The 15,983-nt window shown below is 42.7% G+C and overlaps 2 protein-coding genes across 4 annotated transcripts in view; one reads left to right on the forward strand and one right to left on the reverse strand.

Annotated features, from left to right (window-relative positions):
- Positions 1 to 15,983, reverse strand: part of LOC148183404 (BDNF/NT-3 growth factors receptor-like) — a 596,246-nt gene that overhangs the window by 55,998 nt on the left and 524,265 nt on the right. The window contains 1 exon segment of the mRNA XM_088061407.1: positions 3,136 to 3,370. Within this exon segment, the coding sequence (XP_087917533.1) occupies positions 3,136 to 3,370 (235 nt within the window).
- On the forward strand, positions 5,363 to 12,410 carry LOC148183405 (uncharacterized). 3 transcript variants are annotated; one of them, XM_088061603.1, is made up of 3 exons: positions 5,363 to 5,691; positions 7,790 to 7,872; positions 11,175 to 12,410. In XM_088061603.1, the coding sequence occupies exon 3, from the start codon at positions 11,286 to 11,288 to the stop codon at positions 12,393 to 12,395; it is 1,110 nt and encodes a 369-aa protein (XP_087917729.1). In that variant the 5' UTR covers positions 5,363 to 5,691; positions 7,790 to 7,872; positions 11,175 to 11,285; the 3' UTR covers positions 12,396 to 12,410. The 3 variants fall into 3 exon arrangements, with proteins under 3 accessions (XP_087917729.1, XP_087917727.1, XP_087917728.1); XM_088061601.1 differs by lacking the exon at positions 7,790 to 7,872 and having other exon boundaries at positions 5,363 to 5,887; XM_088061602.1 differs by lacking the exon at positions 7,790 to 7,872.

Consider the following 15,983-nt stretch of genomic DNA (forward strand, 5'->3'; position numbering starts at 1 on the left):
GTAAAGGCCTGTCTGCACAAACCAGCCTTTGAAATAAGTCATGATATTAAAGGCTAAAGTCCTTGACACCTTCCTGCAGAAGAGAGAGTAAAGCAAAACAATATCCTTGTGTATAAGAGAAAGAATGTAAACCTGTGTGTATTAGCCAATAGTAGTTTGCTTAGCCCACGGACCCTGTAGAACCCTATAAAAGGTGTGTTAGTAATAGAAATAAACAACGCTCACGTTTACTTCTGTGAAGGGTGGTGAATAGGTGGCGGTCTCTCAATACAGTTGCAACAAGTGGATAATATTTTCTTTCAGCAGGTCACAGATTCCTTGTAATTCTCAGGAAAAAAAAAATGGTTCACTTATAAAATGGTAATTCTTTTGAAAGATGCCATCTTTAATTCCAGATATCAGGAGACCTCAAGCTTCCAAGTAGTCTTGCACAGCCACCAGCTAGCTGGTCTGATCATTGTGAATGCAGTCTAATAAAGCAGGCAGCAGCCCAATAATTGACAGAGCATGCTTCCCTTCCCTTGCCATCAGTGTTCCAAATAGATACCACTCCTTTGGGCACCCTGTTCGCGGGTGCTTCTTAGAGGCAAATTATATGTGGCTTCTCTTGGTTTGAAGTGGCTGTGGGGAATGCTGGCACTGATCAACTCTCACCCATCCCTCTCACAAGATATGTTGTCTGCTGGCTGGTCCTTCCACACACACAGCCCAAGGGTGTCAGAGGCCTAGATACCCCCTCAGACACCTCCTTGGGAACCTCACAAGCCTCACACTCCTCACAGCATGCAGCAACAACTGCTGCTGCTGTCACTGCTCAAAGTAATTTCAGTGGTTTCCTGCAATTTATATCCCTATGTGGGACTATCTTTAAGAATGATATAGTTTTATGTATGTAATTTTTAAAGGACCTTTAAAGTTAGTGAACATCTGTGCTAAGAGTTTTTTTAACAGAAAAACTTGTGTCAGCTGTGGGTGATGTTGACTGTAGACTTCATGGTATTTTATATGCATGCATATGGAACCTAGAGCTCTTTAACCAAATTGGTTCCAAATACTAGTAAATTATCAAAGGTTTTAACAGAAAAAGACAATAGGAAGAATTCTATTTGAAAACTTCCAAAAAGATTTTTAAGCTTTTGACTGAAGTATAGTCAGAGCTTTTAGCTATATTGTGGATCAATGAGAGGTCTGCATTTCCTAGCAGCTCTTTCTGGGTGCTGCTTCCATTCTGAAGGTGAACTGGCTTTTAGTGACTATTCTTTATATCCTTCATGAGAATCGTCTTGGTGTATGTCTTGTGGGGAAGTTTTTAAAAGGAAAAAAACCACACCCAAATTCAATGGATTATCAAGTAATTGGTCACAGAAGCAAGTCCACTCTGCTCTAGATTTTGTTTTTACCCTAGTCATTAGATTTTCCCTTTCATCCCTCTACATAGCTTCTCATTTCACAGACTGAAGCTAAATGTGATCCAGACACCAGAGCAGATATTCTGCTGCAGCCTGTGGAAGAGACCATGGTAGAACAAGTATTCCCCCTGTAGAAACAGCCATGCTGGAGCAGATATCCACACGCCACGGAGGGCCTCATGCTGGAACAGGTTTATCCTGAAGGACTGAAGCCTGTGAGAAGGACCCATGATGGAGCAGGGGAAAAGTATGAGAAGGAACAACTATAAGAGCAGAACTGGTATGTACTGACCACAGCCACCCATTACCCATACCCCCTGCACTGCTCAGGGCTTTGGGAGGAGGTAGAGGAATTGGAAATGGAGTGAAGTTGAGCCTCAGAAAAAAAAGGAGTGTAAGGAAGATTTTTTCATTTTTCGTCTTTCTTTCCTACAATCCTGATCTATTTTTACTTGTCAATAAATAAAATTAATTTTCCCCAAGTTGATTCTGTTTTCCCCATGATGGTAATTGTTAAGGGATCTCCCTGTCTTTATTTTGAGCTGTAACCATTTTCATCTTATTCTCTCCCTCATCCTGTTGAGAAAGGGGAGTGAGTGACTGTGTGGGCGTCTGACAGCTAGCCAAGGTCAACCCACCACAAAAGATGATCTCTTTTCAGGCATCACAGAAACACTGGTGCCAAGGGGACACTGTTCTTTGATAGACACAGCAGTCCAATTAAGATGGCTAAGGAATGGGCTTTATCTATAAGGAGTTCCTTAGTAACAAGTGATGTGGGAAGCAGGCACAGAGAATGTGTTTAAAGATTCTGAATAGCTTATGTTACAGGATACAGCTCTAGCACTTATAAACTAATAGCTTGGCCATGGATTGCCTCCCCCATGCTACAGAAAAACCTGATAGCTGCCACTATTACTCCAGTTCCAATCATGAAGATGCACACATGGTATCAAACAGCAAATACTGTAAAAAACATGACTTGCCACATAGTACAAAGCAAACATTAGCAACAATAAGCAGTGTACACAATCCTATCTATCCTAGAGATCCTAGAAGCCCTTTCTAAATTGTACAGATCATTTTATGACAACTGAGCTCAGGGAAAATGGCCAGGGCCAGAATATGAACAAGCATCATGGTTTTACCCACTACTGAGTTACAGCCCTCACCAGAGTGATACAAACAGTGCCATAAACAGTAAGACTAAAGAATTGGCTTAAAGCAAGAGATGCTTACATTCAGCAAGTAAAATAACTGTTCTTTCCAGTGCTTCTGACTATTATATCTATTTAGGTAAACTGAAACATTAAACAATAATCAAATTACAATATACATTTGTTTTAGAAATTTGTAAGAAGATATTTTAAATCTTCTGAGAGTTGAGTGAAATTTGAGTACCTTTTTTTCTCTCCTGCTTCTTTACTATAGCCAAACATGCCAAATTTCTGCCCAGAGACTGTTGTATGATTTATTAATAGAAAAGAAAACTAACACATAAACAACAGGACATGCCAATCTTATTCTGATTAACTCCAAATTTACCAAAACTAATACCAAACTGAGTTAAATACCATTGGTGTTTACGCAGAACCAGCTTCTTCATATGCAAGCCCCTAAATCATCTCATAGAGACTGTCCAGTTTAGAAGTAGAATTAGTCACATGAATGCAGTAAAATGACTGAACAAAATCTCCATTATTACTGATTATAGCAGTTCACTTACCCTATAGTAGTCTCTGCTGTACACATATCTAGACATCCCAAAATCCCCAATCTTCACTAGCAGGTTCTCAGCAACCAGGCAATTCCGGGTAGCAAGATCCCGATGCACGAAGTGCTGTGATGCCAAGTAAACCATACCAGCTGCAATTTGCTGGGCAATGTGAATCATCTGACATTGAGTCAGCTCAGCAGGATGGTGGCCTTCTGTCATCAGTACTGCATCTGGTCCATGTACCCTGCACCAAAATACAAGCCAATGAGGTAATAGGCCACTTGTAAGCTAGAAAAGTGAAAGGCATTAGTTGGCTCAAAACCACAAAATTGTCTCACACAAGTATAATGAGAATAAGGGCTATAAATTAATTGGTGAAATAGTGGAGAATTTTCCGCTTGAATTTTTTTCCTTTACTGTTTTCTTTCCTGGTGAGAAAGACAGTTGACTTAAAAAATGTTACACAATGGGTAAAATTGCTTAGGAAAATAAGCCAGGTGGTTTATAAAAATATATCTCCATCCTAAACCACCACCTTTCTCCTGTTCTGTTCCAATAACTTCCTAGTTAACTTCCTTCTCAGGTGCTGTACTAGTTTGAAAACAAAACAGTGGCAGATCACAAGTCAGATCTACAATTTCATAGGAAAATTAAAATAAAGGCAGAAAACACTGGCTTAAAATGACAGTCAGGATACAACCTGACATTCTGTCAGTCAGGGTGGTGGTAGCAGTCTGATTAAATGGTGGCTGCAGTCCTGTTGAAGTGATAGATGTTTTTCTGTTGAAGCAGTGATCCTGTAGAAGGGTCTGGTCTTCCTCTGAAGGTCTAGTGGTGGTTATGTAGCTCTTGTCCTCTGGAATTCCAGCAGGTAAAACTGCTCCTGGTGTTCTAAGACCTCAGATTATATCCAGGTAGGAATGCTTGGTTCCTCCCCCTGGGTGGAGCATTTCACAATGGGATGATGTAATGAGTCATGCAGTGAGGCTTGATGGCCCATTAGCAGAAGATAGCCCCTGGAGGTAGTTATCAGGGATGAGTCATGAAAGAGATAAAGAACATTGCCCTACCTGTTTTAAAAGCTTACATAGATGGTGTAGTGGTTTAGATTTGCCAATTTGAGTTTCCCGGCCAATGCACCAAATAATGTGGTGGGTTTTAGTGCTGGCTAAAATCACCAGGGCACTTAGTCATTTCTCGCTGTGAGATATTGATTAGGAGAAAGGCAAAAAAGGCTTAAAACTTAAAAGGAATAAAGAAACATTAATAGCAGGACTACAAGAATAAGAAACCAGAATAAAACCTCCAGAAACCTTTCCTCCCCTGCCCAACTTTTTCCTTTCCCAACTGACAACATAGAGATAAAACCTGGGATGTTAAAACAGTACCAACTATACAATAGTGTTTCATCAGTCCTTGTAGGGAGAGGATATTTCTCTTGTCATGCCATGGAGACTTCTCCACAAGAAACAGTTTTCTTGTGGCTTTTCATTTCCATGAATAGCAGCCACCCAGGCAAAAAGTTCTGCACTGTGAAATTCCTCCCATTTCCACAGCCCTCCTAGAGGTGTGTCCATGGGCCATGAACTCATGGGGTATTATTTTAAGGATGAGTTGTTCAAAGGCAAAGGTTCTCTTCATCTGTCTCTGTGATCATCTCTGGAAACAGAGGTTTTCTTCTTCTTTTCCTGGGGGCAAAGGGTCTTCATCACTCTCATCTCTCTGTTCAAGCGTCTCATAGGATCACAGCTACTCTAACACCTGCTTTGCTTCATCAATGGATGCCTTTGCTCAGATCTACAGCTTGAATACTTAATTCCCCCAATACTCTTTCTTGAATTAAAGGAGATATTTTCAGTATATCAATGTCCATCTCCACGGCCCTACCAAAAGAATATTTCAGCCCCATTCGGCATCTTCTCATCCCTCTTCCACCTGAGGCTTAACTCTTTCTTTTCTAACCTTGATGTTTTCATGTTGTCTTTCTACATGTCAATCACTCTTTTCTCTCCTTTGAGAGAGAAACAAGGTCTGCAGGTCTCATTGTTGCCATTTGGTTCAATAAACTATATTAGTTAGCATTAGTTTGACATTAGTAGTAGTTATGCTAAGGCTTGGTAGGCCACATGTAACCTGCAGATGAACTATACGGCAGATATTGCAAAGTAAGCAGTGTAACTAAGAGATAATCTAGGAATGTACTCTTGGCAAAATTTAAATGTCAGAGAGATAATCGTACCAGGTAGTGAGAGAGAATTAAGAAATTATGATGATGAAGAAATCGTGTAGAAAACATATAAAAACCCTGTGATTTTTCTGTGAAATGGGGCTCTGTCTTTGGACGCTAGTCCACAGGCTCCCGGGCCCTCAATAAAGCACCGCATAAACGACTTCGGTTGTTTGTGTTTTCTTCGGATCGGGCAACAGTTTTCTGGCGACCGCGGCAGGACTCCGAAGGTGCCTGGGGCGGTTCGCGTTCTGATCCACTCCACGCCGGCACCGAGTGATTCTCGGGGAGTCATCGGTTCGTGCCCGACCCCCGCACCTGACGGACGACTGCAAAAGGTAAGCCCGAAGGTGCTTTATTTTTTTCTGGTTTGGGTGCCTGCTCATAAGACGAGGCGGCGATCCTCGCAGGGTTGGGCTAAGACGTCTGGTTGGTCTGGGAAGCCTAGGCGCCGGCTGTCAGACGCGGCGAAAGCTGCGCAGGTCCGGCACTTGCCCCTCGCGGCGTCGAGAAGCGGCAAGTTGGATTGGTCTGGTATTTATTTGGTATTTATTTGGTATTTAGTCCTTTTGTTTGTTTATTTTGGATATAATTGTTAGTTGAATTTGTTGCTGCTAAAAAGGAAACTACCTCAGTATTGAAGTGATTGTTGTGTGAGTGCGTGGTATGATTGATTTTGTTGGGCTGTTAATATTGATTGTGGTTTTTATTGTTTCATATATTGCTGCATATTGGTTGTTGCTATTGGTTACTGAGTTTTTGTACGGCTGTGAGTAAGGTATAAAATGCCATTCAAGACACTTAAGTTTATGGTTCAGTCTAATAAAGGTATCCCAGAAAATACCCCGCTGGGATGTTTACTGAAGAGGTGGAAAAGTGAAAGGTTTTTCCAGGAGATGAGTAAGGACAAAATGATTGACTATTGTAATCATTGGTGGCCCGAATATCGGCGAGAAGGGCCGTCATGGCCAGAGAATGGTACTGTAGATTTTGACACCATAAATTCGTTAATGCGCTATCTGGAGGAAAATGAAAAATGGGATGAAATACAGTATTTAGACCTGTTTCATTTACTGCGCCGTAAGAAGGAGTGGCAGACTGAGTGTGGGATAATGGTATTAGAGATGAAAGAATCCAAGTGCGGGGGTTGTAAAGAAGGATCTAAATGTGTTCAGTGCTTAGCCTTAACCTCTCGACCAGAGGAGGATTTGTCTTTAATGGTGTCACCCGGTGCGCTCCCTGCTTCACCCACCCCTCCTGCTGTCTTAACCCCTCCTGCTGTCTCAACCCCTCCTGCTGTCTCACCTCTTCCCTCTGTCTCACCCCATTCCTCTTTGTATCCACCGTTACCAGAAACCAGTACTGAGGATGAGGATGAGGATGAGGAGGAAGAGGTGGCAAATTTAACGGCAGTACCGGGGAATGTTAAGAAAGTTGTTATCCGACCTAAAACCCCTTCCCCTGTTACTCCCCAGAATCGGCGAAATACTCCGCTTGCGGCACGCACTAGACAGGGACGTAAAAATTACGGGGAATCCCAGCTTATTGCCCCTTTAAGAGAAGCTATAGGACCCCAAGGAGAGAAAGTACTTGTGAAAGTGCCTTTCTCCCCAGGGGATCTGGTGATTTGGAAGCAGTCAGCAGGCTGTTACCGTGAGAATCCGGAGAGGGTAGCCCGGGTGGTCAAAATGATAATTAAAACCCAGAATCCAGATTGGAATGACATGCAGGTTTTGCTGGATACTTTGATGGATTCCACCGAAAAGGAGATGGTGCTACGGGCAATGAAAGAGCGTGCTCGAGAGGAGATTAGGCTGCGTTGTACAGTAGAAACAGTAAATGACTTAGTTCCGAGCGATGATCCAGGGTGGGATCCAAACAGGGTCGGAGGAATGGAATCCATCAAGATGTACCAGGAGTTGTTAGTAGAAGGAATCAGGACTGGGATGCCTAAGACGCTAAATTGGTCGAAACTGTATTCTGTCAGGCAGGATAAGAATGAATCTCCCTCGGCGTTTTTAGAAAGACTTAAAGAAACTGCTAGACGCTTCACTGATTTGGAGATTGACAGTGAAGCAGGGAAATTGCAGCTTGCTTTAATCTTTTTGGGTCAAACACAGGAAGATATTCGGAAAAAACTGCAGAGATTAGAAGGACAAGATACTCGGGACCTGGATAAAATGCTAGAAGTGGCTTGGAAAGTTTATAATAACAGGGAAAAAGAAACAGCCAAGAAACAGCAGGCGAACATACTAGCTATAATGCAGCAAGCCAGTGAAAGGGGGGGAGGCAGAGGTGGTTTCGGGCGCGGTCGTGGTTCTGGACGCGGCAGGGCAGGATTCCAGAATGTTAAATTTGAAGGACGGGGGATGGCCCCTCCTAGTCCCCAGCAAGGAGAGATTGCTCCCAATCAATGTGCGTTCTGTCGTCAGATAGGACACTGGAAGAATGAGTGCCCAGTGAAAGCTGGATTGGGAGGAATGCCAGTGAATGCACCAACAGGTTATCCTGTGAATCCAGTAAGTGGCGCCCAAGCATTTGTATTGGGAAATTATCAGAATCAAAGCTGACTAGAACAGGACTTAAGGGTCAGGATTGATATTGATGGGAAAGAACAAGAGTTTATCGTGGATACGGGGGCAACGCATTCAGTTTTAAACAAAAGGTTAGGACCTATCAGCGATACTACCATACAGGTAGTGGGGGCAACGGGACAATTAGAAGAGAGACCCTTTTTGCAACCATTAAATTTGAGATTTGGAGGAAAAGAATTAGATCATCAGTTTTTGTACATGCCTAATTGCCCCAAGCCATTGCTTGGCAGAGATTTGTTGTCATCATTAAATGTCAGAATCATATTCGAAAATGGGAGGGTAAAATTAGAGGTTCCGGGAGAGGAAATTGCTAAATTGTTTGTAATAAAAGAAATTGATCCCTCTCCTATTCCTATTGAAGTAGATCAAGCTGTAGTACCTTGGGTATGGGAGACTGGGAATCCAGGAAAATCAAAAGCTGCTCAGCCGGTGGTAGTAGAATTAAAAGAAGGAGCTCAGCCAGTGAGAATAAAACAATACCCAATCAAGTTAGAAGCTAAACAGGGTGTCGCTCCTTTGATAACTCAGTTTTTAGCACAAGGAATTTTGCAGGAATGTGAATCAGACTTTAACACTCCTATTTTTCCAGTTAGAAAATCCAATGGTAAGTATCGGCTAGTGCAAGATTTGAGGGCAATTAATAACATTACCAAAGACATTCACCCAGTGGTTGCCAATCCGTATACTTTATTAACATCTGTGTCAGAAACATTTAAATGGTTTTCTGTTATTGATTTGAAAGATGCTTTCTTCTGCATCCCTCTGGCATTGGAAAGCAGGAAATATTTTGCCTTTGAATGGGAGAGTCCTGATACTGGAAGAAAGAGACAGCTCACCTGGTCTCGACTGCCGCAAGGATTCAAAAACAGCCCTACAATATTTGGAAATCAATTGGCAAAGGAATTGGAAGAATGGAAGACTGCTGAGGTAAGAGAGTTACCTTCCTCTTATGTCATTCTCCAGTATGTGGATGATATCTTTTTAGCGACAGCAGAAAAAAGAATGTGTCTGAAATTGACTATTGCTCTGTTGAATATGCTGGGCCAAGCTGGCTACCGAGTGTCAAAAGAAAAAGCACAGCTGATAAAAGAAAGTGTAATATATTTGGGATGTGAAATCACCCAAGGCCAGAGACGGTTGGGAGTCAATCGAGTGGAAGCTATTTGTGCTATTCCCCTTCCCAGGAACCATCAAGAACTAAGGTCCTTTTTAGGAATGGTAGGGTGGTGCAGGCTGTGGATTCTGAATTTTGGACTTCTAGCTAAACCATTATATGAAGCGTTGAAAGAACCGCAGTTGAGCTGGAATCGACAGAGGAAAAAGGCCTTTGAAGACTTGAAACAGGCATTGAAAGAAGCTCCGGCATTAGGCCTTCCAGATTTAAACAAGGACTTTCAGTTGTATGTGAATGAGAGACAGAAATTGGCACTGGGAGTGCTAGCTCAGAGACTTGGTTCCTGGAAACGCCCGGTAGGGTATTTCTCGAAGCAACTAGATACAGTAAGTGCTGGTTGGCCGTCATGCTTGCGGGCAGTTACGGCCACAGTGATCCTCATCCAGGAAGCCAGGAAATTGACTTTGGGAAGGAAAATAGAGGTATTTGTGCCTCACATGGTACTGGCAGTCTTGGAACAAAAGGGGGGTCACTGGCTTTCATCCAGCAGAATGCTGCAATACCAAGCAATTCTGAGAGAACAGGATGATGTAGATCTAAAAATGACTAATCATGTTAACCCAGCAGAATTTCTCCGCAGTGAGCAGGAAGAAGGAGAATTAGCACATGACTGCATGGAGGTGATTGAACAAGTGTATGCCAGCCGAATGGATTTGAAAGATGTTCCAATGGAGGATCCGGATTGGGAACTGTTCACCGACGGGTCCAGCTTTGTAGAAAACGGTACCAGGTATGCGGGATATGCAGTGGTAACAGTTACCACTGTAGTGGAAGCAAAAGCTTTGGCTCCTGGAACATCAGCTCAGCGAGCCGAGATCATTGGACTCACTAGAGCCCTAATGTTAAGTTCTGGAAAGAAAGTGAATATATGGACTGATTCTAAATATGCTTTTGGGGTTGTGCACATTCATGGCGCCTTGTGGAAAGAACGAGGGTTATTGAACTCCCAAGGAACTACTATCAAATATAGAACTGAAATTCTAGCCTTGCTAGATGCAGTACACCAACCTAAAAAGGTTGCAATAATGCATGTGAGAGGTCATCAGAAGGAGGAAGGAAAAATATATCGGGGAAACAAATTAGCTGATGTCACAGCACGAGAAGTGGCCAGAGAAGTGTGGACTCAAATGGCCCTGATACCCACTAAGGTGAGTCCTGTAACTCCACATTTAATTCAAGAACCGAAGTATTCCCTGGATGATGAAAAATTAGCATCGCTGCTGAAAGCACAGAAGAATGCAACTGGATGGTATATAACAATCATGGGACAAGTTGTAGTTCCCGCCCGAATTATGAAAGCCATCTTAGAGACGGAACATAATAAATGCCATTGGGGAGCAGAGGCGTTGGTAACATTTCTAAAAAGAGAAGTAATTTCTAACCAGATGTTAACATTGGCAAAACGGGTGAATGCCATGTGTTCAACTTGTTTGAAAAATAACCCAATAGTTAGGAAACAGATTCAGTTAGGGAAATTACGAGTAGGACCAGAACCAGGAGATTACTGGCAAGTAGATTTTTCAGAATTACCGAAAGCACAGAACTTTAAGTATCTTTTAGTGTATGTATGCACTTTTTCAGGATGGCCTGAGGCCTTTCCTTGTCGCACCAATCAAGCGAAGGAAGTGGTTAAAACACTGTTGAAAGAAATCATTCCAAGATTTGGGGTACCTCTAGGACTGTCATCAGATAGAGGCCCACACTTTACAGCAGGAATAGTACAAGAAGTGGCCAGGATACTAGACATGTCTTGGGACTTGCACACCCCTTGGCGACCTCAATCGAGTGGTCAGGTGGAGCGGATGAATCAAACAATTAAGGGACAAATTAAGAAAATTTGCCAAGAGGCAAAGATACAGTGGCCACAGGCACTGCCATTAGCATTGCTCAGAATCAGAATCAAACCCAGGGAGCGAGTGGGAGTTAGTCCATACGAAATTCTATATGGAAAACCATACCATGCTAATGTGTTGAAAGGAGACTTGCACGTGCAGGGTGATCAGACAATATTTAGTTACATCATGTCACTAAACAAAACTCTTAATGCTTTAAGGGGAGCCTTGCAGTGGAACCGACCTATGCCACTGGAGAATCCGGTGCATGACATTCAACCAGGAGACCAAGTGTACGTGAAGAATTGGTCCACCCACCCCTTGAAAGAGACATGGGACGGGCCCCGTCAAGTGATCCTGACAACTTATACTGCAGTAAAGGTCGAAGGAATCGACTCATGGATCCATTACACCCGAGTCAAGAAAGTCCCTGTACAATGGGAGACTCAACTAGTCTCCCCAACACAAATGATTTTTCGCAAAAAGTAGCCTTTTTGATTATATTGTTACTGGTAATGACGAAACCAATTCTTGTTAACGGTTCTATGGTAGTTGCAGGTACCGAACCAGTGGAAAAGATGGATGGGAACCTGACTTATGACCGGAAAACTGAAGTCCAGAACGTGTCAGCAACCTGGAAGAAAGGTGCTGATTGTCCAGAAGCAAAAATTGTCACAATTTGGGGTAAGGATGCACAAAAGAAGCATAGAGAACTGAGAGATACAGAAGTGGCAGCATATCGAAGTGATGAACAAGAGAATTTAGTAGTAGGATTGATCAGGGATTTTGGAAAGGTCCAAAATGTGTCTCGAATTACGGCATGCTTGCCCCTCCCACAAGCAGCAGGAGAACCAATTCCGTGGGGAATAATCCCCATTCCATTACTACCTGAAACGGCAGACAGCACATCTATGGTATGTCAAAAGACTGTCCAAAGAGTAGTTATCAGACCTGAAGAAGATTGCATGAAACTGCCCAGCAGCCAATTCACCCGTATGAGAGGGATTAATGATCTAGGGTGGTGTAGTTATGATGAGTTACAAGATTGTCAAAATATTACGAGCAAAACCACATTGTGGGACGAATGGAAAACCATATGGGGTCCGAGTTTGTTAGAACATTATAGCTATATTGGGGCAGTAGATTGGTGTATACAATGGACAGGAAGTAAAAATCATACCTCAAAAGAAGTCTATAAAACAGAGACCTCCACAAGAGAAATTAAAGCAGCTAAAGAAAACTGGAATTGTACCAAAGTTATTACATGTGATACCCCTGAAAGCCAAATTAGCCTGGCACCTCTTAGAGTATTGCTTAAGTGGGGATGCGAATGCAGGAAATTTAATCATACAATTACAAGAGAAGCATCTGGAAACAGTGGAATTAGACGAGCTGTAAGCTGTAGAGTTACCACTATTGAAAGTCCAGGAAATTTGGTTTGAGTAATGGGACATGGACAATGGACTACGCATATTCCTGTAGATGGACCTGTGACACAAATAACTCTAGGAGTCCCAACCCTCTGTCCCCTGTGGAAACAATCAAAACTAAAACCCAACCGGAAGAAAAGAGAAGTAGATGCATTCACTGAGTTGGAAAATGAATGGCACGAGCCAGATGGTAGAGTTAAATTTGGATGGGCTCTAGAAACACTATTTGCACCTATAGCCTCCTACAGGAACAGAGAAATGCTATACAAACTGCTAGGGCAAACTGAGAGATTAGCAGCAGCCACCAAGAAAGGATTTAAAGACATAAATTTGCAATTGCAAGCCACATCTCGAATGACTTTACAGAACAGGATGGCACTAGATATGCTATTGTTAAAAGAGCATGGTGTGTGTCAATATCTGAAAACGAAAATTGACCATTGCTGCATCCATATTCCAAATGTGACCATTGAAGTAGAAAAAAATATTTCTCAATTGGAAACGATTGAATCCAAAACAAGAGAAATTGAAAAAGAAGCACAACATAATTAGATCGGAGCTATATTTGAGTCCCTAGGACTTCAGGTTTCTGGATGGGTTTCGTCAATAGTACAGTACATTTTGTTATTTGTAGTTTTGTTATTAATTGTTTGGTTAGCCTATAAGTGTGTTCTAAGAGTCATTGAAAAAGAAACAAGACGCACCAGAAGAGTGATAAAAGCCTTGACGAGAACCAATGAGATACGCCTCGATGAAAGACGTCGACTTCCTCCGAAGTATGAAGATGTCGTTGGGCAAGATAATCCAGCATTTGAAAGAACCAACGATGACTAAGAGTTGAGCATTCTTGCAGAAGATTGAAGAATGCTCAAAAGGGGGGGAATTGTTGCCATTTGGTTCAATAAACTATATTAGTTAGCATTAGTTTGACATTAGTAGTAGTTATGCTAAGGCTTAGTAGGCCACATGTAACCTGCAGATGAACTATACGGCAGATATTGCAAAGTAAGCAGTGTAACTAAGAGATAATCTAGGAATGTACTCTTGGCAAAATTTAAATGTCAGAGAGATAATCGTACCAGGTAGTGAGAGAGAATTAAGAAATTATGATGATGAAGAAATCGTGTAGAAAACATATAAAAACCCTGTGATTTTTCTGTGAAATGGGGCTCTGTCTTTGGACGCTAGTCCACAGGCTCCCGGGCCCTCAATAAAGCACCGCATAAACGACTTCGGTTGTTTGTGTTTTCTTCGGATCGGGCAACATCATCTGTGTAGTGAAAGGGTTAAATCTTGCCCAAGCTGTGGCAGTCACAGTGATGGATTTCAGGCCATGCTGGTGCCTCCCTCAGCCCAGCAGCCCCTGGGAGGGGCGGGTGGTCCTCAGCCTGGAGCCATCTATGCGGGCCTGGGGGGAGGGACATCCGTGAGATGTTACCAGCTATGGCCCAGCCCAGCCTGGGGCTGGGCAACCCCCCGACCTCCATCCCCCACCCGGGAGCTGCTGGGGTCTGGCCCGGCCCCGCTCCAGGCCACACAGGCTGCGGGGGAGCAGGGCAGTCCTCATCAGAGCTCTGCTACCTTTCAAGGCCAGAAACAAAAGAGGAAGAAGTTCCCGGACTTGTGGGTTTTAAAAGGTGCAATTCACAGAGGTGGACCTAATTTCTAAATGGTGAAAAATACTGTCAGTTCTCAGAACTGGACAGCTATTGGCTTGTCTCAGGCACAAAGAAAGCTCACAGCAGCTTCTCTCAAATAAATCATTTGTGTGGGTGTTTCTTACTTCTTTCCCTAAATATCAGTCAATGTCAAACTACCACAGATGGTAATAGAATACATACTTTTGGTTACATCTTACATTGTAACCTAAGGTAGGTGCCATCAGAGAAACAAGTGCAGTCATTTTAGATTTAGAAGTCTACTTTTCCATTCATATACACAGCACAACATTGTTTTACTGATTTTACCGCTGAGGACAAGTTCTGTCCAACAGGATTTCTTGGCAATGGGAAGAAGACACAAAACAGTCTTGTTGGAAAACTAAAAATCTTCAAAAAGAGGAGTTTTTCAAGATTTAGCAATCCCTTTAAAGAGATGCTCATCAACTGACTCATGGGAACTCTAGGGCAAAGGAAACCCTTCTGAATTTGTAAAACCCATCAAAGCACTATAACGTGCTTTATTTATCTTAACAGTATAACACCAGTGACATTGATGTCTCACGACACTGTCACATACATATGTCACATCGTGGTACCTTGAGGGTATAGATATCAGCATGCCTATATGTACCATCTTATGACAAGCATTACTATCCAGTACTTAGCCAATTAATGAGGTTATCTGATGGTTATTCCTCATTTGATACACCCTATAATATTCTGAATATCCTTTTTTATTCACTCCATTCCTCTGATTTTACAAAGTCTTTTTGTTTATTCCATTCCCACACACTAATTTTTCAGTGACCATCTCTGCCTGAACTTTTAAAAATGAATACACTAGAACTAATTTTTAATTTTTCTCAAAAGTCTTTTCTTCCTATAAAGAGGAGATTCAGAGTCCCCTTTCGAATTAATTTCTAGAAAAATTATTTCCATGGGTGGTTTTTTCTCTCCTCACCAAATATCAATTAATACAAAACCAGCACACTAAGATATGATAACTACCATTACTTAAGAGACAAAAGAAATGGCCAAGGTGGGGGGAAGGGGGCAGCTGGCTAGTCTCCTACCTGAGGGGCTTTCTTTTGGGAAGGACAGAGATACTGCGGAATTTTGGCTGGGAGGTGAGGGGCTGGGCTTAGCTGCTAGCTCTCTTGCTCTAGGGATGGGGGGAAACTCAAGCTGCTGTGTACCACTGGGAGAATTCACTGCCTCTGCAGAATCCAGCCTTGTACTGCTTGTTCCTTACTGTGGGTGAGCCTTTGCTCATAAGAGCAGCCGTTGCACTGGGACCTTATTTGTCGTACTATATTAGGAACGGTGAGAAGTACAACACGGACTCTCTTAGCTGCGTTGTCCAAGAGAGCTAAGTTATTATCCCTGATCTTCATTTATAGACAGGTCCGAGAAAGTCCAAGAGGTAAAACTCTCATTGGTCATTAAACTTACACATCACTATCATTGGTCAAGTGGAACACCACCCCTTGACTGTTTCTTGCAAGTAAACAACAAGGATCCTAAACAACACCTGCAGAGATTGTTGTCTTTTTCCAAGGACTGTTTGGATTCTTCCTTATGCTTTCTCAGGCCAGAGTGAGAAGCTTGTGTGACTTAGTTTCACACAGGCTCTGTGTTCCCTGCTTGCTTTTTGCATTTAGCATCCACACTTATTAACACCCTATCTCACTGAAAAGGACCCTCACCATCTACTCAGGTGCCTCAGGGGAAAACTCGGGATCCCAAGCCCCTTGCCCTCCACGGAAGCCTCTCCTGGTTGTGTTTGGGAGCCTGGCTGCCACTGCCCAGCCTCGCTGTTTTTCTGCCACTTCGCTACACTGTAACCCAGGATCCTGTGCCTGCCGGGACACCCCGCAGATCCTGCTATGGCTACAGCGTTTTTGTTACATTTTGTTTGCCACTCTGCGGTCTGCTCATC

This window comes from Pseudopodoces humilis, chromosome 12 (genome assembly GCF_049639895.1).
Source record: "Pseudopodoces humilis isolate 2021_Gansu_Grassland_sample_001 chromosome 12, ASM4963989v1, whole genome shotgun sequence".
Lineage (NCBI taxonomy): Eukaryota > Metazoa > Chordata > Aves > Passeriformes > Paridae > Pseudopodoces > Pseudopodoces humilis.